Source organism: Hippoglossus stenolepis, chromosome 15 (genome assembly GCF_022539355.2).
Source record: "Hippoglossus stenolepis isolate QCI-W04-F060 chromosome 15, HSTE1.2, whole genome shotgun sequence".
NCBI lineage: Eukaryota > Metazoa > Chordata > Actinopteri > Pleuronectiformes > Pleuronectidae > Hippoglossus > Hippoglossus stenolepis.
The window spans coordinates 22,480,546-22,505,402 of record NC_061497.1 but is presented as its reverse complement, the minus strand read 5'-3'; the positions used below and the strand labels follow the sequence as shown (position 1 = coordinate 22,505,402).

The following is a 24,857-nucleotide window of genomic DNA, read 5'->3' as shown; positions in this document are numbered from 1 at the left end:
GTTCACAAGTTTGGTTTTAAATCGTTATTTGATGCTTTAAAAACAAGACGAAACATAATCATTGACAGATGAGAATGACTTGTGATTGGTCGAGCATGTGTATCATCTCCTGATCGCTACTGCACAGCCTCTGAAGTAGAAAGAAATCTTGTAAAGCTTGTGGAACAAAACAACAAACAAATAAAACAGAGGGATTCGATGAATTCAAATCAAAGAGTAACTGTGACGAGACGTGTCTGGTTCAAGTCGTGTCCATCGGTCTTCGTCAGGTCTGATGCATGTAAAAACTCATCTTTTATTCCTCATAGTTACTGATCTTTCTGATCCGTTTCTTCTCTTGTGCAATTCACGTTTGAATCCATTATTACTCATTAAAAGATTTATCATTTGCTGAATCTGCTGTAACATGCACTGAAACGCACATTCACAGACACTTTCTATTATTTCCTAACTGTTCATGTGCAGATTTATTTATCTGCGATATAAAAAGCCTATATTTTCCAATTTAATCAAAAGTTGAGTTTATGATTCCATTAAATCAATCTCATCACACTCAGATCTGATAAAACAGGATTCATTAAATCCCAGTTTAATGTTGAATACAACAGATCTTCTCTGTTTCTAAGGCCACTTTGAAAGTGAACTTTATCAGCATGTAGTAGTTACAGGGATATAACGTGTGTGTGTGTGTGTGTGTGTGTGTGTGTGTGTGTGTGTGTGTGTGTGTGTGTGTGTGTGTGTGCGCGCGCGCGCGCGTGTTCGCCCTCCTCTCCTGCAGCCCTCTCAGGTGAGTGCCTCCTCATTCCACGTCGCTGATTGGCCCTTCACACGCCTCCTCCGCCCTGATTGGCTGCCCCCCCCGTCGGTCTTGTCCTGCAGGTAGCAGGTCCGTACTTGAGCTCAGGTGAAACGTCCCTCGGAGCCACAGCAGAGGGAAGGGCGGTGGAATTCCGTCGTTGCTTTCAGCGCATTTTACGCATAAAAAAAACCCACTTTACGCACGTGAACCCAGCCACTGAAGAAACCTCCATTTGTATAAGTGAACTTCTAAAAGTACTTCAAATGGCAGCGAGTGTAGGATTGTCCATGATGAATCCGCCGCACACCACAGAGGAGCGGGCCGTCTTCACGCAGCTGAAGCCGGTGAGGATGTCGGGAGCGGACGGCGCTGAGGACGCGTCCGTGTTCGAGGACGTCAAACCCGGGGTGAGAGGCTGAGCCGACCCGCTGGGTGTAGCCGGGGGTCTCGGTGAACCACTTCTTCCTTGTGTTTGAAATTATAAGCTCATATTTTTTGTCATATTTGCCTTAATCTTGAAAGCCTGAACAGACACAGTGGATTTCTCAATCTCACATAAAAAAAAATAGATTTAATGATAAATAAAAAACATTTAATTCCCCTTGAGCTGCACGAGCTGTTTATTATCCGTGTGTGAGTTTTGACCCGTGAGGAAGCAGCTCACCTGTAAATGCAGGTTAAAGTCCCACACAGACACCTGACATGTCACTGAAGTTTCCCTGTAAACTGGGTCTGGAGCCATTAGAGGGAATTCTGCAGCACAGAGCATCCACATCTTTATGTAAAGGTCTGTTTGGTAGATTGGTGATAGGCAAAGTGAAGTTGTGTATGGAAATGTGTTTGTGAAAGATGGAGCTGGTTGTGTCGATATATGTCAACAACCAAGCTTTTTATTTGCGTTGTGTTGTTGCATTGTAAACACTGAGGTTAATACGCTGCAGGAGTTTTATTATTCAGATTGTTGCACGGGGACGTCTCAGCGCCATTCCTGCCTGCAGGAGCCGTCAGGTCATGGGATTTGATCACATGATGGACGAGCAGGTTGAGGTTGAGGCTGTAAAATGGCTCCTTTGCGGGACCTTTTGGAAACGAAACCTCGAATACTTGTCGCTGCGGTGCCAGACGGATTCAGGATGTAGGTTAAGTCACGTCACGGTAAAGCAGGGCCTGATGTAAGAGGCCGGAGCAAGTGGCGGGATAAACAATGTTTTTTACAACCTCCTGTTTGTTAAACCTCTGATCACCGCAGAGACATGACAGCCGCATTAAAGTTAAATGGCTTTGAATTGTGTTGTCGAGCCTGAGTGATCACAGCAGAACGCAAACAGAAACCGGATGCCTTCGAATGGTGCCGAGTTTGGCCTCTCGCCACGTGTGAGGTAAACAGGTCACACATCCACAGATCCCCCCCCCCCCTCAGGGTCAACGCTGGACTCGATTGGTGACTGATGGATGCACAGTCTGGTAGATGCTCATGTGTTGTACCTGCACGCAGCATATTTAACACAATGTGTGAGTGGGGCGGGTTGACGTCGTTGGTTTTTGATGCACATGGAACGAGAGCAGTCAACAGCCTGTCCCACCTGCTGCTGCAGATACATGGAACACACAGTGACTGTCACTGGTCTAAATGAGGTAGTTTTTGTGTATTTGTATGTGCGATCCTTTGAATCACAATGTAAAGCTAAATGGACTTTATTCATATTGTGGTTTTCTAGTGCTATTGACCACTGGCTGAACATTACAAGTCACATTCACACACACACATTTATACAATGCTACTACACGAGGTCTTTTTACATCCCATACTATCAACACAGCCATCAGGGGCAATTTGGGGTTCAGTGTCTTGCCCAAGGACACGTCGGCATGCAGGGACTGGGGGAGCTGGGAATCCAACAACCAACCTTTAGTGAATGACCCACTCTCCCTCCAGAGCCACAGCTGAAAACCTGATCAACACTGGTCATTGACTAGATAGGCAAATAGATAAATAGGCCAAGAGGAGGGAAATGTGGAGAAAATCTCAACTTGTTTTCATTAGTTTTAGATTAAGCACCTTTTAAAGACCTATTATATTATTATTATTATTCTGTGCACCAGCTTGGACTGTGTCACTTTTCCTCTCTGCTCGACACAAAATGGCCACATCCACCTGCTCGGCCTCATGCAAAACACGACTTTGTCGGGAACAAAGGAGTCGGGTTAAGTGAAATAGTCGCCCCCTCAGGCAAATCAAAGCCAACACAGCCCAGTGGGTTTTACCTCCTGTGCTCCGGATCCACCATGAGGGTGCAGGTTTCTATAAAACACATTCCACACAGATCCCAGTTCCTCACTTTTCATTTTTCCTCTATAAGTGCTACAGAAAGTTCACTCTCTTTTATCGCCCCCTCTCAGACATGTCTGGGTGTCATTGTGCTGGTATTTTAAAGAGCGCTTAACTCGGTGTCGTGACAGCAGTATGTTGCCCGACCTGTCTGAGCAGAGCCCGCATCTCCACAGGCCGCCCCGAGGCGAGAGAGCGAGGTTTGATAAAAGCCGGTCTCATGAGAAAGTCACAGCGAAAGGTCGACGAGGCTCCTCGGCGTTTCTCCCCCGAGGCGCCGCTGCAGTGTTGTGAGGTCACGACTTCATGACTCTGCGATGTGCTTTTACTTTTAAAACGGCGGATACAAGAGGCATTGAGTATCTAGACTGAGGCGCCATGTTCTAATTTGTTCTGCCACAGTTTCCTAATGAACCAAATAACATTACAGATCTCGAACTTGATGTCTTGCTCTGTGACTCATGCTCATCCATAAAGTTTTTACCATCCACACAGACAACCAGACCTCATAGTTTGAACTTCTTGAACTTAGGAATGTGTTACACGTGACACATGATGCATATGTTCGAGCACTCCTGCTATCGCCATATTTAAATAATTCTTTGGGAAATATTGAGATTACTGTTTTTCCATGTATTTAGCTCTGATTTGTTTTGTGTTCGCTGTCTCGTCACTAACTCCTGTGTGTGACGTTTGGTGTTGAGCCTGTTGAGTTTCAATTCAGCTGCTTCCTGCGGCTTGATAATGATCAGAGCTGTGAAACTGGAATAAAAACAGTGAAGTTTCGTGCAGCGACACAATGAGCTGAAAGACACTTACTCTGTAGAGCTGAGAGGAAACAAGATCGATATGGTTCATTTAAGATATTGATTAGTGTGCAGCGAGATTAGTGAGAAACATCCCTTTGTCACTTTTACACTTCAAGTATTTGGTTGTTAGTGTAAAAGTTAGAAAACATGTGGCCACAGGCTGTGGGTCAGGAGAACTGTTCTGCAGCTTCAGCCATCGTGTTGTTCAGGAAGAAAAAAGCAGCGTCTGCTCAGTTTGGAAACGTAGAAAGGGACTAGAGCTCGACCCATACGGATATTTGTGTGTGTGTTTAAAAAAATTCAATGATTCCTAAGATGTTGTTATCAAACCTGAAATACTGAAATGGCTCTGATTGGCTCATATCTGCCCATTTTTACAAGCCAACCAAATAATCGGTCGGGTTTTAGTAAAGAATTTCATGTCAGGTGAAGTCTGTGATATTTCATCTTCTCAAAACTCATAGATGTGCAATTCAACCACTAAGTAGTGGAAAGCTTCCACGTTTTGGGGGAAGCAGAAAAAGAGAAAACAAAGGACACAGGGTTTGAACATGTGGAGCGATTGTGTTCATGCTCCTCAGCTGTAATGACAGAATAAGTAACTGATATGAAACCGATTTGCAGATTCTTCAGTCATTATGTCACTCGGGGGGGGTTCCTGTAAGACGGAGCGCAGACGACAGGGGAAGTTACAGAGTAACTACATGGCGAGCAGATCAAGAGCGTGTTCCCTGTCACGCCTAATGATTCCTGAAGATCAATACTCAGATATGGTTTTCAAGATGTTTCTTTACTTCCTGGGATCGAGCTCGTTGTGTTTGCATTAATTCTCCTAAAGTCACAGTTTTGACCGGACTGACCCGTCTCCATGTTTCCGGTCATGACTACCCCCACCTCCCTGTTAGTGAATAGGGGCTCCTGTGTTTTTTCTCGTTGCCTCCTGCTGCAGAGGCTGAAGGACGTTGATGGTTTTGTTCTGACTAACGATTTGACTTGCAGCACAACACGCGCAGCTGATTTGCATGTGAGCGAGCGTCTGTTGACGAGTCTCAGCTCGCAGGGATTTCACATTCAGTTGCTGATGGGAAGTTTGATGGAAAGAGACGACGTGAATAATTCGTTTTTTGTTCATTCCTGAAGACGAGCAAACATCTGGGAAGAGTCCAGTCGTCCTCGTGTGTTTAAAGAAAAGATGGAAACGTTTCTTTTAAGCATGGACGTCTGTCGGCGCCACATTTGTTCTCCTCAACTCTTCTCTTACTTTTGTTTACCTATTTTACTACTGATTGTCAACAGGGAATTCAAATTTACTCATTGAAATTGGTTATATCTGCTTTGCAAATATCAATTCAGAAACATCACATCACTATCTGACGATCAGGTATTTTATAAGTCGACCTGACATATTTACAAACTCATAAATCAGTCTGATCCTGCAGCAGAACTGACCAGAGATGCATCATGTGACTCATGCTGTTCGTTTTTGTTTGGTCTGATGATGTCATCTTTACCCATCATGCCCGGCCATGTCTCGGCCACCAGACAACACACGCCGCCCGCAGACGCTGGTGTTCGGCTGTTTTCTGATACCTGTGGTCTGAGAACTCGTCAAAACCTCTTTTAATCACCGTCACTGTTGATCCTCTGCTCGTCTGGAACAACAGAGAAACTGACTCTGATGAGGGAAAAACAAAAGGTGATGTCATTTTGTGTCAGAGCTCAGTTAGTGTCTCTGAAAACGTTCCGTTACAGGAAGCTGACAAAGTACCACATTGTTTTTTGCCTCCAGTTTCCTCAGGCTGTGATTTCCATGTATCATTATGCAAAGTGATTGTTCTAAGAACATTTGAAATCAAAATACAGGAAGTGAACTCTGGGAAAGACGACGACATTTGAAAAGAAACCTTTTTCTGTTATGTGGGACAAAAGAGACGAGAAATAAGAGACGGAGGTCAGCACGTGAGGAATCGTATTGTTTGCACAGAGTTCACCTGAACACACGGATATTTTGGTTTCTGTCCCAAGACGACCTCTGTTCTCACAACAGCTAACGGCAGGTTTTGAAAAATGCGTCGTCTCGTGTCACAGAGCGGAAATGAACACATCGAGTCTGTAACTTTAACCCACAGAGAGATGACTGTCAACCAGATCCTCACACCTACGGTACAGGGTCTGCTCATATATGGAGATGCCTTCCGTGTACATAGGATCTTTATATATAAGCATATCTTCATTTATGGGTCGTAGTATCCCATAATACTCCTAATAAAGTCTGAGCGATTATAGATTGGCTGATATGAGTCACGAACGGCGTTTTAAAACTTATTTTACAGAATACTTTCGTTTATTATATGTATATTTTCGAAATTCAGGTTCTATATATTTGGTTGTATTTGTTTTTCTTTAGTTATTTAGAATAAAGTTGAATGACAGATGTTGCGTAAATGCACGTAATGTAGGATAACCATTCAATTTACTTTTACATGTATACAATATATAATAAAAGCTATTATCTAAGTAATTACACTTGTATATCAACTCTTGACTCTTTGAAATATGATGATAAATATTTTATTTTGTCCGCCTGCAGTAACTCTTCGTTGTGACTGTCCTGTAAAACCAAAACAAGTCTCCCTATCTGTCCCTCCATCAGCAGCAGTAAAACCTCATGTCGGTCTCAAAGGTTGTATTTTTGCTCTGATGACCCCGTCTCGGTCCCGTTGGTTAACAGCGAGCAGACCAGGGGGCCCCGGCGTTATCACTTTATGGAGATCCAAAGGCGACTGGCCACCATCTCTCTGCATTCCTGCGAACCATAAAGTCAAAGTGACGTGCAGGCGCAGGAGACTGATGGAGACGCAGCAGACGTTGTGGCTCGGAGTCTTTTTGATCAGCGGGAGGAAGATAACGGGATAATGAGTTCATTTAACATACTTTGCAAACGCAGAGAAGGAAGGGTTTATGACCTATACTGCAGCCAGCCACCAGGGGGTGATCGAGATGGTTTGGCTTCACTTTTACGAAGCTGTCGTGTCGTCCATCTTTATATTCAGTCACAGTTTCACATCAAATTCCTTCAGAACAAAGTTTGCTGCTCTTGTCAGCAGAGAAGTTGCAGTTTCCCTGCTTTCATTATAGATTTTCCTGGGGAAACAGCGCCCCCTAGACATGCTTCACGTACAGAAAACATCTGATCTACATCCATTTCTGTTATAGAATGAGGTGAAGACTCATATCAGCTCTCTCCTGCCGGTTTCAAGACTCTGAAAGCCTGATTTCTATACCTGAATGGAGAAGCAGTACGATAAGAGGAACACTTGGAGCTGATTCTCTTTGTAGAACATGTCATATTGGCGTTTGTGTGGAAACTCCCACTCCATCCCATAAACCTGAGTGGAGCTGATAAGAGCCTGTTATCAGGCAGAAGGATTCAGAGCGGAGCAGTTGTACATGTTCTCCAATTATTAACCGACTCCGTCTTGGCCCGAAGATCTTTTACTGTGGTCGAGCTCAGTTATACGGAGACATTTTTTAATTGTGGTTCGTCAACCGGTTTGCTTTGATGTCGCCGTGCGTTCGCTAACGAGGCAGTTTCCAAATGACTGAAAAACACCTTTTATCCAAACGCAGAGATTCCACCTGAGTGAAGACAGAAGTTCACTTTGAAGTGAACACGACGTTGAAGGCTGCAGATTTTTAATTTCTCCAGTGGAGGTGGAGTTAGAACAGGAGCTCGCGTTGGTCAGGGACTAGTTCTAAATCATTTATGGGGTTTTTATTTATATTTATTACGTCTGCCAAGGACGTTATGTTTGCTGGTTTGATTGTTTTAGCAGGATTACATAAAAACTACTGTGGACGATGAATCGATCAGGAAAGAAATACATTGTGCTGCAGATCTAGGAGTTTTTTGACATTTTCATCAATTTCTCTGGGATTAATTCATGGATCTTGATGAATTCAGGTTTATTTTGAGGACTGATATCTACGAGTGTTTTCAATTTGGTGCCGATTGATTGGTCTTCAGGGGACTTGTGGGCGTTGGCGGAGGTTTGTGCTCTACTGTGAACCCAGCACCTCTGCCAAAGAAGTTATCTTCTCATCTGAGTTTGTTTGTTAGTTAGCAGGATTGTGCAAAAAGTACTGGACAGATTACCACTTAGTGGGAGGTGATGTTGGTAATGGGTCAGGAAGGAACCCATTAAATTTTGGTGCAGATCCAGGAGCGGATCAGGGAAGTTTGTTTCTCTGAAGCGGGGGGGTGGGGGGTGCACGAACATCACTCTCAAGCACAATAGATTCCGAGTGACAGATACACAGACTAAAGAGTGAGAGACAAGTTCTAGTACATGCACAACTGCCCCTGATAGTAAGAGGTCCGACTGTCTGCGTGGATGGTAAACACTTTATGGACGACAGCGTGCAGGAACCACACAACAAGTTCTCTCACGTTATCATCATGAGAAGTGTATCATGCAACTGTGGTGGGATGAATTAGAATATGTGCACCACGCTGTAGATGATTCATGGAAAACAGCTTTGGTGAGATGGAGCCTCTGCAGAGATTTACACGATCAGAGCTTCATTGTGTAGTTTATAGTGTGTTTGCCTTCTTTTCTTAAAACCCATAGATTTCCATGACCCATGAGCTCCAGTTGTCGTACTATCTAACAGCATGTAGACATGTGTAATTTATCTGAACCCCAACACACAGTCTCAACTCACGAGCCTCACTTCTCTCTGCACAGACGTTCTCCCTTTTGCATAAAGAGGCTAAAGAGAGAAACGTCAGTGGTGAGAGAAGATGCAGATAAATCAGGGAACAGAGTCGGACGACAGGAAGGAGGAACGGCAGCGAAACGGGGACAAGGGCACCCGCGGGTCACAGCTGCCAGCGCCCAACAGCACCGGCGCTGTTTGGGTCCCGGCACACAGGAGTCCTCAGTGAGGAGGAAACAGAGAGGCTGTTTTTGTTTTCCTCGCTCCCCCCAGTAAATACCCAAGACTTTAATTTCACCGAGCGCTCAGATTGCAGCGGTGATAAGCTGCCGCGAGTTCACCTGCGACGAAAGATGGACACGCAGCGTTAATCCTGTCGACACAACTGAACAAGAACAACACACACACACACAGACACACACACACACAGATACTCAAGCATATACACAGACAATGCAAGCAGAGATGTGTGCATATGCATAAAAAAATTCTTTCCTGCACACAGATAAAAACAGATGAGATAAGATGAAATAAAACTTTATTGATCTGCTCATCCGGGAAATTCGGTTGTTACATCAGCAGCAGGTCAGAAAGAGGTAGACAAGAGAATAAAAGATGTATATAAAAGGGGTTTATCTTGATTAAACAAACGTCGTTAACAAAATCAGTCAATTAAGTGAAAAAGTTGCTAGAAGTTGCTGCATGCGTGTTCTGTTTAACACCAGTTGCCATGGAAACGTGCAGCTTCCCTATCAGAGACACTTTGAATTGGTGGAGATGTCGTCCTCAGATCAGTCGCCTGCCGTCACTATCACAGTGTCAGTTTTATTAAAACCTTTGTCTCTCCGTCCTTTTTGTTCTCATTCATTTCATTCTCTTCCTCTTTTTCTCTCTCCTCCCTCCTCCTCCTCCTCCTCCTCCTCCTCCTCCTCCTCCTCTCTGCTGGGCGGTGCATCTGTTGTTGTCGTTGGGAGCACTTTGTCTGGCCGCTCTATTTTTACCTCACATTGTTTAGGTTTCTCGTTCTCATGCCGTCCGCCTTTGTTTTGGTTTGGCTGAGGAGTTTTTTTTTCTTCGTCCATGCATCAAACTGCTTCCACTGGCCACACCCACGTAGGGAACTCTCCACCTGTTTGTGCGATTGTGCGTAGTTAAGTGTGTGTTGTGAGGCTGCAGTGCGAGCGTACGTACATTTGCTTGTTTTTGCATTTCTATAGCAAATGCATTTATACATTCGTGTGCGTGTGCGTGTGTGTCGTGTGTGTGTGTGTGTGTGTGTGTGTGTGTGTGTGTGTGTGTGTGTGTGTGTGTGTGTGTGTGTGTGTGTGTGGTCCCTGCAGCAGAGATTCTTTACTTAACGGCTTGTGCACCTCTAAAGGACTGACTGAATGCTTCATAGACTCTGAATGACACCCACACAGACACACACACACACACAGACACACACAGACACACGCACACACACACCAGTAAATCCTGAAGAACAGAGAATGCTCTCGACCTAAAGTGAGGCAACCACCTGCGTTGTGTTTAGTTTTTTTACCCTCAGCCTGTCCAGTCTTGTTGCATGAAAACGTTTTGTCATGCAAGTGATGTGACTGACAGTTGTGTCTCCCTGGCAACTTGAGGAAACAACAATAATGGTCATCATCATCGTCATCATTGACGTTTTACATTGTTGGAGTCTACGTGCATGGAAAAGTTTCTCTCCTGACGTAATGTATGTTCAGGACTTTATGCTCCTCGTGGCTGGATTACACCTGAACGATCTTTATTCCAAATGAAAAGTTAATTCTTCATTGTCTGTGGCCCCGTGGGTTTTTCTGGAAAATTGTGCAATAACATTTAGTTTATTTTATTCTAAAATTTGTTTGAATTACCAAAGGGGAGTTTGCACGTTTTCCATGTGTCTCCGTGCTGATTGTGGTTATTTAAAATGTTGTAGATCACAACATTGTCTTTGTTTTCTTCAGTTTTCACTCTTCTCAAGATAGAAAATATCCTGAGGTCTTGTCCTTTGGGAATAATTTGACATAGCTTTCATTAATTATTTATTTATTTGTCTTTTCAGATTCGACTGGAGTTGGACAAATACCTGCCACAGGTCCACGTTCCTCTCATGAACCCCTCGACTCTCTGCGTTGACAAAAAGTACAGACGAGACAGCGCCTCCGTGGTGGATGAGTTCTTCTCAGAGGAAAAACCTGCCCCCTACAGCCTCAACATCAACGTCATCCTCCCCAGCACCACCCACCTCCGCACAGGCCTCTACAGGCCCAACACCAAGACCCACCTCACGCCCCAGCAGATCAAGATCGAACCGGGCCTGGAGGTTCCCTGCTCCATCTCCACCAGCAGCACCCAGGCCCTGCCAGACTTCACCTCCGTCTTCAGCGTGCCGCCTGTGGTCAACAACGTTTTCATCAAACCCGACATGAGCTCTGGAGGCGTCAGTGTGTCCGTGGGATGTCAGCAGCAGTCGAGTTTGGACACAGAGCTTCACATCGGCCCCCCGGCCCCCCAGTCGCAGGTTTACCACATGCCCATCACCAGCTGCGCCGACCTCACGCTGTCACACACGTCCCCGTCGTCGCACGGCTCCGCAGGCAGCAGGACGATGATGAGCCTCGGAGGCGTCGGGCTGCCGACATCCAACGGCCACTACATGATGCAGGAACATCAACTCCAGCAGCACGGCTACTACCACGTCAATCCCAACGCATCCCAGCACACAGCGCCCCACAGCCTGCCGCCCTCACCCCCGAACTCCCAGCCCGGGAGCCCCGATGGTCATGCGGAGCTGCTCAGCTTAGCGTCTCCACCGCCGTACCAGCAGCGTCTCGGGGGGATGAAGGTGACAGGGATGTCCCCTCATGCTCTGCTGATGACACATGGCCAGGGCGTCCTGACGGGCCCCAAATACAACAGGCGGAACAACCCCGAGCTGGAGAAGAGGAGGATCCACTTCTGTGACTACCCAGGTCCGTGCTTTATTTGTTTTACACCAAAAAAAACGTCTCAAGCTAAAACTTGTTTGGCTTAATTTAGTGACTTTTCCTTTTTTGTGTGCAAGACATTTTTACACCAGGGGCAAGAAGCTTGACAGCAGGTTTTCCACTTTCAGGTTTTACTGAAAACAAGGACCAGTGTTTTCATAGGTTCTCTGTGAAAGTAAAGGTTCTGTGGTAAAGGCAGATCCTCTTGCCACAGAAAGACTGAAGCTGATCCACATCACTATGACACAACACATCTCAACATGCTCTAATGAAGCTGCGTTCAGACAAGACAAAAGGAACAGCCCTTTAATGTTTAACCGTGGCAGCTGAGAAGGCCAAAAGGAAATTCACACGGGTTTAAATACGTGTTTAATACTTCTAAATACACTTGATGATAATATTATAAAAATAAAATGTCTCTGTGAAGTCGCCTGAGGTCACAGGCGGCATTGTTTCATTCTGGAAAACTGCCAGCTCAGCTTGTTTTGTGAAACTGAAAATTATAATGAAGTTGTCGCCACTCCGATTTTTTCCTTTTACGACTTTCCTGCTCGATGACCCACGTTCAACGTGTCCTCGTCTGAACTCTACTGTAAAACTGATCATGTGTAGAAGCCCTCAGGCGACGTATAAAACACACTATGCAATTTGATACCTTCTCTTACTCACACACACACACACACACACACACACACACACACACACACACACACACACACATGCTGAGGTGCATCTACTCTATACTTTGATGCACAGAAACACACATGAGCGCGAGTCCTGCGACATTTCCTGCCCTTTAATGACAGTTTGATTCACAAATAACTTATGAAAACAAGTTTCAACACAACCGCTCCGACGGGTCGGATCAAATAGTTGCCTCCCAGTGTCCGTGTTGTGTAAATAAACCCTCGTCCCGGAGCACAGATGTAAATCTCTCAGTAATGAGCCGCCGCTCGAAAACAATTGTGCAGAAACAAGATTGCAGACATACTTAATAACACGGCGCCAGGACCTTCATCACTTCTCTACAAATGATTAAGTCTCATGTTAGACTTGTCCTAAAGAAAGATGACGGCGAGGTGAGATCATTCTGCCTGGGTCAAGTTTCTAAACTGTCCAGGCTGAGTTGGAAGTTTACACAGTGAGATGTTTTAAGAAACGTTTTGTTCTAATGTTTCTTCAAGGAAAACTTAGTTGTTTGAATTCAGAATATCAAGTTTAAACTCTGAGTTGATCTTCAAGTGGAGTTCACTCTTGTTTTCATGGCGGCAATTGAACTTTAAAGTTTTTAATTTGAACCCCTTGATAAAAGGTGTAAGGCAACGAAATACAGACTCGGCTTAAGTTGCAGTTTGAAACCGGTGACATCATGACAGCTCATTGGCAGACGCTTCATATTATGAGAAATAAAAACTTAAGAATTCATAAATGAAGTCACTGGAGGTATTTCATGGTTTATTAAAACCATCCTACAAACTATTAGTATTAACTTTGTTTCTCTGGATCTTTGTATTTCTGCTAAACATTTTAACATGGTAGAAAGTTATGTTCACTGGGTCAGACTGAAAAAAGCTCCTTGTATTCCACCTGTATTGTCCCAAGTAAACGTGTAAGCTGAGCACATTTTACATGTTTCATTGTGTCTCATGATTCCTCTCGTTTCTTCGCAGGCTGCAGCAAAGTTTACACAAAGAGTTCTCATCTGAAGGCACATCAGAGGACACACACAGGTGAGAGATCCCTTCTCCTGAGCTGTTCTGGTCTTAATGGCCACTCAAAGTCACATTCACTTAATTTAACGGAACAGCCGTTAGCTGTCGAGGAGCCAGGGATCAGACCACCGGCCTTCTGGTTGGTGAGAGATCCGTTTTACCTCCTAAACCAAAGGAGGAACAGCCCTTTAATGTTTAACCGTGGCAGCTGCCATTATTTTCTATCATGTATTCTACCTCTTTTATTTGAGAATATGTGAGCACACACAGGTCTTTTGTTTCATTTTTAATGCCGGTAAACCCACTAAAAAGGGAAATTGACTCCTTTCCCATTTCCCCATGTTGTGGAAACCATTGCTTCAGAAACCTCTCTGTCTCACCAGTGTTGCATCTTTCATGACACAAAGAAAAATATCCCTGTTGTTTATGTATAAAACAACAAGATTAGAATCATTCATCACCCATCAGAATGAGGTGAAGCGCCAAAATAAAGACGAAGACATTAGCGCGTTCACCACGTGTCATGTTTCCATCGCTGCTGAAAGAAAGAAAGATATAAAGAAAGCAAATAGTCAAATAAGAGCTTGAGTTTTGAGAATAGGGAAAAGTCTGTAAAGTAATTGTCCAGAAAATTTTTCTTAAATTTAAAACATTAATGCGAATTTAGAGCAAGTGTGTTTTTGGCGTAGTGTGTAGACGTCCCGTCCCCCCCGTGCCTCCCTGTAAAGTCGTATGCAATCGCTCCTCTCTGCATTTCTAATCTAATCCTCGGATTCAGTCGAGACCAGTCGAGTCACTGAGTTCAGTCGACTTTATTCGTGTGTTTTATTCCTCATCCTGTCAAATCTCCAGTTTCGATACACCCAGTGACTATAGAAGGGATTAGCCTGAAGAAAGGCTAAAACAGCAGGGAAGCCACGTTGGTTTGCTTAAGAGTTTTTTTTGTTTTTCCTCCGGCGTGTTTCTACGTGCTCGTACCTGTCCGCCGAGCTTCCCCAGAGAGAGATAACAGAAAGGGAGGGAGGAGGGGAGGACGAGGGAAATAAAGGGGGGAAGGCACACTGTTGAAATAAAGGCCAAACCAGTTACTCCTGCTTTTCAGTCCTGTTTTCAGAGGATGGAGGAGGAAGGTGGGGGAGTTTGCAGAACGGGGGGGGAGACTGGTTTCGATGCGTTGCCCGTTCTGTAAGATGAAACCTGTGGATCTCCAGCAGCCTCAGACCTGGATTTCACAGATTTACTCATGTGATTAATGTCACAGTGGGAAACCGGCTGGGAGAGAGAGAGAGAGAGAGAGAGAGCGAACACGTGACTGAATGTAGAAGAAGAAGAAGAAGAAGAAGAAGAAGAAGAAGAAGAAGAAGAAGAAGTCTGTCTGTGGTCATAAATAGATCAGATTTATGGATCCTAGGGGGGAAGTTGTGTCACAGCAGCGCAAAAGACAAATAGGCTGTAAATTCAAACAGTGAGAATGGTCAACAAAACAAGAAATATGTAAGCGAGTAGGGAGAATATGTTGATTATTACAATTTCTGATATACGAGCAAAGAGTCTTCAGTTCATCGTGCGCCTACAAAAAATAGATTTTTGTAGGTGTTTTAAATCCAGATTTTGGTTAATCTCTATAAGTATATAAATGAATACAGATGAATTAAAAAGTCCAATGCATCTGTCTCTCTCCACACGGACTGTTTACCTGCGGGCAACCAAATCCTTGCAGCCCCAGAATCTGGTTTCTCTCCTACAGATTCTGCACATTAACATTGAGAAGCTGTTAATAGAGATTAATAGTGAGCTAATCTGTCTCTCAACACACTGCTGTAAAATCATTTTGCACCTGGGGGAGGTTTTTTGTTTTTAACATGATGTCAAACTGAATAATCAAACTGTCAAACTGTCAAACTCCTGTATTCCCTGTAGACATGGTTTTGATGGGTTTACATCGACCTCAGGGAGATTAATCCTTCTCAGGTTGCTTCAATCAAATCATTTATTCTGTTATTGACAAGTAACAAATACAGGAAATAACGTCACAAAGAAATATATTTTATTTGATATTTCAAATCCTGACAACACCTCCCAACCCCCCTGGGTCGACCCCTGATCCCAGGATGATAACCACTGATCTAAGACACTTGCAGTCACCCCAGTATAAGAGCAGAGAAACCAGCGCTCCTCAGTGAATCAGCCGTCTCTTCTGCTCCCTGACTTCAGCGTGCGAGACATTTATTCAACTGCTTGTTCTGGTCTAATTTTTTTAATCCAACCAACAGACTTAACTTCTGATCAGGCGGAACGAGGCCTGCCCGGTCTTGTTTCGCATTCAGCTGCTGATGACTCAAGACCCGAGTATGTTCGAGAGACAATAAGAAGTACTCCAGGCAAATCAAAAGAAATTAACAAAACCCGAACCAGAGTGTGGAACGGACGTCGCTCCTCAGTCTCGTGCAGCTTCTTCTGACCTTATTGTCATTATGTTCTCAACAAATGATGTTGAATTATCAAATATCCCTTTTACTCTAAACAGTTTCTATCCCTCAAACAGAGACCTGATTGTTTTTAATGGTTATTCTGCATTCTCTGATCTGTGGAGTACCCCAAGGCTCTTTCCCAGGTCCCCTTTTAATCTCTATTTGCGCCATGTGCTTCCTCATAATCCTGCTTCACATAGCATGCAACTTTTATTCTACCATAATACTTTCTTTTGGCTCATCAAACTCATTTTAGGGGGGGGATACCAATAATAACCGGTAAAACATTCCCAACAGGGATATCTTGGCCTAATTGATGGAAATACATCTGCAATACAGTTTTCACACGCTCACTGGAATCTGATGGTGAGATTTGATGGTTACCACAGAGACACTTTTTGAACGAGACCTTATTTGACATCGTTGCTCTCTTGTTATTGTAACTATACATCTGAGATGCATCATGTTTGTTGAACCTAACTCACGATCACAGGGACTATAATTTGCTCTGGTTAAATAATACAGTACGTGCATGTGGGGGTTCCGTGTGGAATTTTATGTTGCCTAGCCGGAAGGCATATTCCCACACCCATGATATACTGTAGTTCCTTCATCTATATATGGAATTAACGTTGTTATCTGTTGGCTGACAATCTTTTATCTGAAACATCATCACTGATTTACTGTAAGTCTGCTTCATTTCCTTGTCACAGGGATGAAATGGGTTTTCCTTTTCTTTTCCCGAGGCGACTGTATCAGGAAGTTGAGTGTGTGAGTGTGTGAGTGTGTGAGTGTGATGAAGGCTTTAGTTTTTCATGCACCTCCTCTTTTCAACCTACTTTTCAAAGGTTGATATTTAGAGCTGGAATCTTCTCTCAAAGTTTTCCTAAAAAAATCAAGTCAGACAACCTGACGCACCTGAGAAGACTTTGTGGGAAAGTGTTTGGAAAATGTTCTGCGATTGTAAAAATATCCTTGGCAGGTGATTGGATGAACTATCTCCCATCGAACACGGTTTCCGAAGTTTGTCTGGAAAAATTGAGAATCCTACAGTGCTCATCTTTCAGTTGAGAAATATTCTCCTGTTCTGATATAACTGATGACATAGCAGAACAACATTTTAGGAATCATTGCACCTGTTTTATTTTTGAAAACTCCAGGGCTGCGTATTTTACGTCAGGACGTAGCCTTCGCTAATCGGTCCGCCTCCTATCACGTGACCCCCCCCCCCCACCTCTAGAAGAAAACAACCGGCGTTAGCCTCGGCCACCAGTGTAGAACACAATCGATCTGCGACAACTCCTCACATGTCGACATGGACAGAGATAAAAACACTTGTGGACAGAAATCGTTTTCACCCTCTGATCAGCTCGTGTGACTTCCTGTCGCAGCTTCAGTATAAAAGCAGCCGTCTTCAAGCTGTGAACTCCTGAACCCCCCGGAAGCTGCTGATGTGCACGTTGTTGTCGAACCACCATCTACGGTCATTGTCAACTCTGCTATCACAACAATCTCACCCTCCCATTGCTAAACAGGGGGAAGGGGGGGTGGGCAGCCTTGACCGTGGCCCCCGGCAGCCATTGGCAGCCCTGCACATGGACTTTTGTAATTGTGCGAGTGTTTGTGCGTGTGTGTGTGTAAAGAGCGGAGCGCTATCAGCCTGATTAGGGAACCCTCCAGCCCTCTTCACAAACACCAGCGCTGCTGATAAAGCTGAGAGCTCCACAAAGAGTTTATGGGCGTCCTGGAACAGCCTGGACGTGTTTGCTCTCCGACTCTAAAACAGCAGCGGTGGATATAAAGTGAATATTATTACTCTCCTCTCGTATTTAAACACACTTGGTTTAGTCATTTGCGGTTTGAAGTCGAAGGTTTGAAAAATCTCTAGTTTTCAGCTATAGGTATTTTTTTCTTATCAGTGTATTTGCCGTAGATTTGATGGATGGCCGTGAAGTGTGGGTGGAAACTGCCGTTATTTAACCTTTGTTCTCCTCACTGTCACTTCACATTACATATAACATCGTTCTTGACTCATTCCCAGTTGGTTCAGTTATCTGCTAAATGCCTTGATTTGAAATGTAAATTGACTTTAGATTAGAAGCTGCCACATCGTGTCAAAGGAGATTTTAATGGAGAAACGTTCTGTGCAGTTTTAACCTTTTATTTCTGTATTGATTTGATTGAAAGAAAGATTTTTTTCGTAATTCAATTACTACTTTATTCTCGTAATATTACAAATTCTTCTGGAAAATGTATTTTCCTCAATAAGGCCTTCATACTCACGTCTAAGGATCTACTTTAAAAACTTGCTTCAAACTAAATTTGAATTAAAATAGAATATATTCGACTTTTCTGAAGTTATAAGAGAGGAATAAGGAATAAGCAGGAATCTGAGTTTTTCACGCAGAGAGTTCAGAGAGTCACAGAAACTTGAAGCCTCCTATAGAGTAAATATACGATGTATATGTTCCCTTTATAAAGTACACATGAGTCTGACAGGGGCTTTTGTGACCCAGTGTGATTGATGTGTTGCTGTGTGTGTGTATGTGTGTGTGTGTGTGTTTTGCTGAGACTGAGCGTTTGTCTGTTATGATTTATGATGTTTCGTGCACATTTGTGTGTGTGCGTGTGTGTGTGTGTGTGTGTGTGTGTGTGTGTGTGTGTGTGTGTGTGTGTGTGTGAGAGAAATAATAGTTTGGCCGTTTCTAAACAGCCACCTGATCAAACAGTTGCCGTTTGTTTGTCTGTAAAAGCTTTTTCAGTTTGAAAGAAAAAAGGACGACGCTGAAAACATCAGAATCTCTCATGTGACATATTATTATTATATTATAGTTTTATATGTGATTTTTAAATCCTTTTAATATCAGTGGAAGAAGAGGAAGTGAACACACTCTGCACAGTTTGCTAACTTTTTTTAGAACTTTACTTATTAGTAAAGTTTTCAGTAAATGTCTGTTGTTTGTCGAACCTTTATCTCATCAGATTTTTTCTAAAAAAATCTCAGTTCTCTTGCATCATGATTTGAAGACGAGTCGAATCAAGTTCAGTCTTGAGACAGTAACATTTTTATATTTTGGCACAATTTGAAAATCAACACATCCAGACACGATTTTACCATCGCATGGAAGCGGGCGATTTTCTCCACCTCTGCAAAACCGTAACGCTCTCCTTTAGATCTCAGGAGAGTGCACGTGAGGATGGATGATGCATGCGGCAGATTTCCACCGTTTGGCAGCTTGTTGAGGATCCTATACGGCCGCAGTGTTTGCTCTGTGTGCGTTTCAGTTTGCGAGGCCCTCGAGGAAATTAGTGTGAGAGGCGGCGGCTGCGCTTTTGACCCCGACAGTTCAGCTATAGAGCAAAACCAACACACCTGCAGCTCGAGAGCCTTTTATACGGAGACATTGGTGCTCGGCTTACACGCGCACACACACACACACACACACACACACACACACACACACACACACACACACACACACACACACACACACACACACACACACACACACAGTGAAGTCTAGAAACAGGATATTGTCCAAACAGGAGGCTGAAGTGCTTCTGAGCCTCTGATGTGGGGTTTAGGTGCTGGTTGGATTTCTCAGGTTTAACTTAATAAAGTTTTGTTTAATGTTAAAACGTTTTACAGACTACATTATATTATATATTTAAAGTTTTTAACTTATTGGACAATTGCAGATGGGATATTTTAGCATTAATCTCATTTCAACAGGCTTTTTTTTGATTAAATCTATAAAAAACATTCATTCTTTCATAAAACCACGAATAAATTCTTCGTCTTTATTCTTTTTTTTTGGTATTTTATCGTAAAACCGTTTCGTCCTCTGCTCCTTGAACCCTTCGCTCCGCTAATGGCTGCCACTCAGTGATTGATGATCAATAGCCGGAGTTATCTAATCAGCTCGGGCCTGAGCTGCTAACGAGCACTTAATGACCCAAACGACCAGAGAGAGTCACGCTCACTGGACCGTAACTCGGAGAAGAGCATACTTCTTTAAAGAGGTTTCAGATACTGAGCAAACTTTAATGTTGGATGAAACCGTCTTTAATTCAGATCCTTTATATCCTGGAATGATCATATTTTTTCAACAATGTATAAACAGAAAGTAGAAAACCACAGATTGAGGAATCTGCGTTTCATCGTCACCTCTCTCTCTTTCAGTTTTGTTTGCGGTCACGATTCCCAGACATTCATTTCCAGCTCGGCTCAGCTATGAATGATGTCTTCTTTCTCTTTCCTCCTCTTGTGCAAACCAGCCGATTCAACAGAGCCTTTTCTCCGTGTTGATGATTAGCTCACTGTGCAGCAACAACACGTCGTGGCACAGCAGAGAAATGTCAGTGTTTTGGGTGCGGTTGTGTTAACATTGTGTTAAATAAACTCGTTAGTCTTTGGTGCTTTGGAACCACATTTTACAGGTCTGTTTAGCTGTTCATCTAAAACCACCATTAAGAAACAATGGGATTTACTTTACTTTAGATGATCAACAGTAAGATACAGTGACTAATGAGCAGGTTGCAGAGTCAGAGATGAAAACACACGATAGTTCAATAGGGTTCAATTTGAAAGCTCCTCTATCTTTCATATGAAACCAAATATTGATTAGAGTGCAACTGATTTATCAAGTTAGCCGATAAAAATCGTCTGGTATGAGCCTCAGTACCAGCGCTTGTTTGCTGATATGAAACCTTTTATTTTACAGAATAAATCATGCAGAAAACGTATTCATTTATAAAACAGCAAAATATCAGATCTTACAGTTACATTTCTTTGATATTTTACAAATCTCAAATATAAAATGGCAATTTGTGCACTTGCTAACTTTCTGCTCGAGACACAAACAGGGACCCGTTCTACAGGATTCAGGTGTAACCTACTAGAATGTTTTCACCAAAATATCGCCTAATCTGGGGCACGCACACACACACACACACACACACACACACACACACACACACACACACACACACACACAACTTCACTTTGCTTCTTAATTGTCCAAAGATTGAATCAGTTAAAACACTGTTTCTGTTACAAGCTCTCCTTTCCACTCTACACACACACACACAATGATGACAGATGTAACTATAAATAAAGGTGTGTCCTTCAGCGTTACACACACACACACACACACACACACACACACACACACACACACAGTGGTTACTGCTGTCAGCTCCTCAAAAACTAAACTTCTCAGGAATTTAATAAAAGCATCTTTCAGCTGCGATGGTTCACTTTTTACATTCTGTGGTTTGTGAATGAAGCAACTTCGTCACCAGTTCTTTTTGATGTTGTGTGTGTGAACAAACCAAAACAACCCTGACATGCTGCTGAAGGATTGCGTGTGTGTAGGTGTGTGTGTGTGTGTAGGTGTGTGTGTGTGTAGGTGTGTGTCACCTGACCCAGTTGTTCAGTGCATTGTCCAAAATAGTGCCCCGTGTAACTTTATCTCAGAGTTCAGCTCCGTAGCTTCGAGCGCATCGTGCACAGGAGCAAACCACAGGACTGAGTCGCCCACACGTTTAAAAATACCTCAACACTCATTACCTCCATTTAGAAATACAACACAGGTTCACACCGGGACGCGGCAATTAACATTTGGGATTCAAATGTTTACTGATAACATAGACATGATGAGAACGACACAAATAGGAGCTGAGACAGAAAAGAAAAACATCTGGTGTGAGGCGGAGTCTGTGCTCATGTGAATTTGTGATTCTGACTCAAGAGATCAATCACTTTTTGTGTTGTGTTGTAGTTGCATCAAACTGTGACGGTGGGATGTTCACGCACAATCAAACTTTACGTTATTGTAAGTAACTGAAAAGCGTCGCACTGATCTCCATCACCAGAAAACGTGATAAAGAGGAAAAACCACAGATTGTATAGACTTATTATCGTCTACTGTAACTTTTTAGTTTAGTCCATGTCCCATTTGCTAACATGGAGGTGGCAGATTTAATGACCTACACTGCAACCAGCCAGCAGGGGGCGATAACAACGCTTTGGCTTCACTTTTATGGAGCTGTCATGTCGCTTATGATTCAAACGAGTAAACAAGGAGGTTTTGAACAGGATCATTTGATCTGAGTAGTTTGAACATTTTATAAAGAATTAATTATCTCACACAAAAGTTTCAAATGCATGGAAGTTGATTTTCATGACAAATAATAAAGAGGTAGAAAGGAAATCAATTTAAAACCCTGAGATTGAACTGGACCCCCTGATTATGAATCCGACCAATTCTGGAAGCAACATTTAAGAACAATTCTAATGATCTAAAGAAGTTATAATAATGTATATAATATATATTTTGTTAAATCCTCTCTCTCTCTCTTGCAGGCGAGAAGCCGTACCGCTGCACATGGGAAAACTGCGACTGGCGCTTCGCCCGATCGGACGAGCTCACCCGACACTACCGGAAACACACCGGGGCCAAACCCTTCAAGTGCATCGCCTGCAGCCGCTGCTTCTCCCGCTCCGACCACCTGGCCCTGCACATGAAGCGTCACCAGAACTAGCACGGACGTCAAACCTGTACATACAAAACACAAACAGTGCGGCATCCGGACGTGACCGCCACTCGAACGTCACGGCGTTAATATGAACAGATCACAAAATCATCCCCGTGCGCCCGTGTTGGTCCTGGAGCTCGATGCTAACAGGAGGTCGGGTGACTGCAGGTTTTTTCGAGCTGAATCCAAGGTACGAAGTTACGAAGCCTTTATCGTGACGACGCTCAGAAAGTGATCGTGGAGTCGCAGAATCAAAGTCCCTCCGATTCACACGCTCGACCAATCATGAAGTTTCATCCCATTTTTATAGCATCAAACAATTAAAACCAAACTTACTTATCAGTGTGATACAAACAACCTAAAATCTTTGACAAATATTTATTTAATGTGTAGTTTGGCTTTTTAGTTTGTTACACGTCTCATCTGCTAACATAGAAGATGCAGGGTATATGACCTGTACTGCATCCAGCCACCAGAGGGCGATCAAGGCGCTTTGGGGGAGCCGTTTCATACATCTTTATAAAAAAGTTTTTAACCTGTACTTTGAGTTTTAATTTGGTCCATGTCACATCCACTAACATGGAGGAGGGAGAGTTTATGATATATATTGCAGTCAGCCACCAGGGGGCGATCATGAGGATTGGATTCAATCCGAAGTCCGGGTATTTTCGGAACTTCTCCAAACTTCTCCAGGTTTTAAGTTTTCCTCTCTGAGATAAAGCCGATCACCTGCCGTCAGTCACCATCATGTAAAACCAGAGGATCCACCAGGCGCTCGGGGGGGATTCTGTACAACTCAATACAAACACACACACACACACTCCAGCTCATCACATCCCAGACAAACCTTTAAACAACAACAAAATGAACTTTTCCTACAACTCTACTGCCAACGTCACCCCCGACACCATCTTTAATCATTTTGAGGTACGAACTTTCAAGGAGAGGTGGAAACACTTCTGTAAATATTTGTTAATACGTGTGCATGTGTGTGTGTGTGTGTGTGTGTCTGAGAATACGACGAATGTATTGAGATTTATACTTGACATCTTTCTTCTTCCTTTTTTTTTTTTTTTTTACCCTGACTGTTAATATGAGTAACGTTGAAACGTCCCCGCGATCTCACGTCAATAAAACAGTAAACAAACAATCAAACAGAGAACTCTCCATGGAAAAGTTAATGATCGCCTTGTTCTGCCTGTTTCAGCACAAGTCAAACCTGTCGAGCTCGGAGCTCGCAGCAATCTGCCAATGTTTGTATCCATGACTTCACCCGTTGCCCCGGCGACCGATCTGCTTTGATGACGGTTTGTTTCTATTCAGCGGCGTCTTTATCCTTCTCCTGTATTTGTTCAGCACGTCAACTCGAGAAAAGAGCGATGGGCGGATATAGGTTTTACGTAATCGTCCCTTATTGTTCTGATGGCGTCAGTCCTGTTAACTGCATAAATGGCAGGTTGCAGTTCGCTTTGTTGCATCGCGTTAATTCTAAGTTGCGGCGTCTTTCATTGTTTCAGGGTTTTTAAAAAATACTTTTCACCCACAGCGGAATGCCCGAGCATTTTTGTGCAGCGGCCGTGTTTGCCAAGAACAAAGATTTACAAGACGGAGACAAAAGACGTTTCATAGAGCAAATGAAGGGTTTGAGCCTGTGAACTGGAACAAATGGTCGTTATCTGGGAAACGTGACAAGAGGAATGGATTTTAAACGGAATCCACTTGACACCTTTTCCCTTTTGGAGAAAATGACACCACAAGAATGCGGTGATACTCCTGTTCTGCCGGTGGCTGTTCATCCTTTAATTGTCTTGTACTGTTCAGCACAGTCAGGCTATTTGAAAACGCTTCCAGGGTAAAAAAGAAGAAAAAATTACATTATTTACTCCTCCGGCTCGTTTGCTGTCAGAATAATTCACATTTTTCTTAACTTGAAGTCCCAAAAAGTTAAAACGTTTCTTTAACAATGACAGGAGGATGACGTCTGAACATTTAAAACCGTTGTAAGAACGTATTTTAAGTCAGTTTTTAGCTCATTTTATTGGATCAACCCACTTTCTACTTCGAAGCGTTGATTGACCCATGTCCGTCCAATGTGTGTTAATTTAGGAGAAAACAAATCTTGTTATTTCAACTCTATTATCGTTTATTCTTTCTTCCAAAGGAAACAAGTTCTTCTGCCTTCCTCCAGGAGGCAGCACTGACCACCCACTGTGTACATAACTGTAGTTTAACAGAAAACTTTGTAAATATTTGTTTGGTTTTATTTCCTATTATAATATTAATATTTTTTCTTTTCTTTTTTTTTTATCTAATGGGACTTTAGATCGGTTTTTATGTGAATGTTTGTTTAATTTTGTTTGGTTTTGATACATCGCGTGTAAGAGAATTTATCAGTTTATGTAAAATTAATAAGAACAACAAGAATGGTTTATTTTTATTCCTGTTTGTGTAAAATGCTGCAATGAGATAATAAAAAGATTCA

At 43.1% G+C, this 24,857-nt stretch overlaps 1 protein-coding gene across 2 annotated transcripts; it reads left to right on the top strand.

Annotated features, from left to right (window-relative positions):
• The first annotated feature begins 934 nt into the window (after positions 1–934).
• On the top strand, positions 935–24,857 carry klf5l (Kruppel-like factor 5 like). 2 transcript variants are annotated; one of them, XM_035179292.2, is made up of 4 exons: positions 935–1,206; positions 10,728–11,637; positions 13,323–13,382; positions 22,203–24,857. In XM_035179292.2, the coding sequence occupies exons 1-4, from the start codon at positions 1,063–1,065 to the stop codon at positions 22,379–22,381; spliced, it is 1,293 nt and encodes a 430-aa protein (XP_035035183.2). In that variant the 5' UTR covers positions 935–1,062; the 3' UTR covers positions 22,382–24,857. The 2 variants fall into 2 exon arrangements, with proteins under 2 accessions (XP_035035183.2, XP_035035184.2); XM_035179293.2 differs by lacking the exon at positions 935–1,206 and adding an exon at positions 9,612–9,769.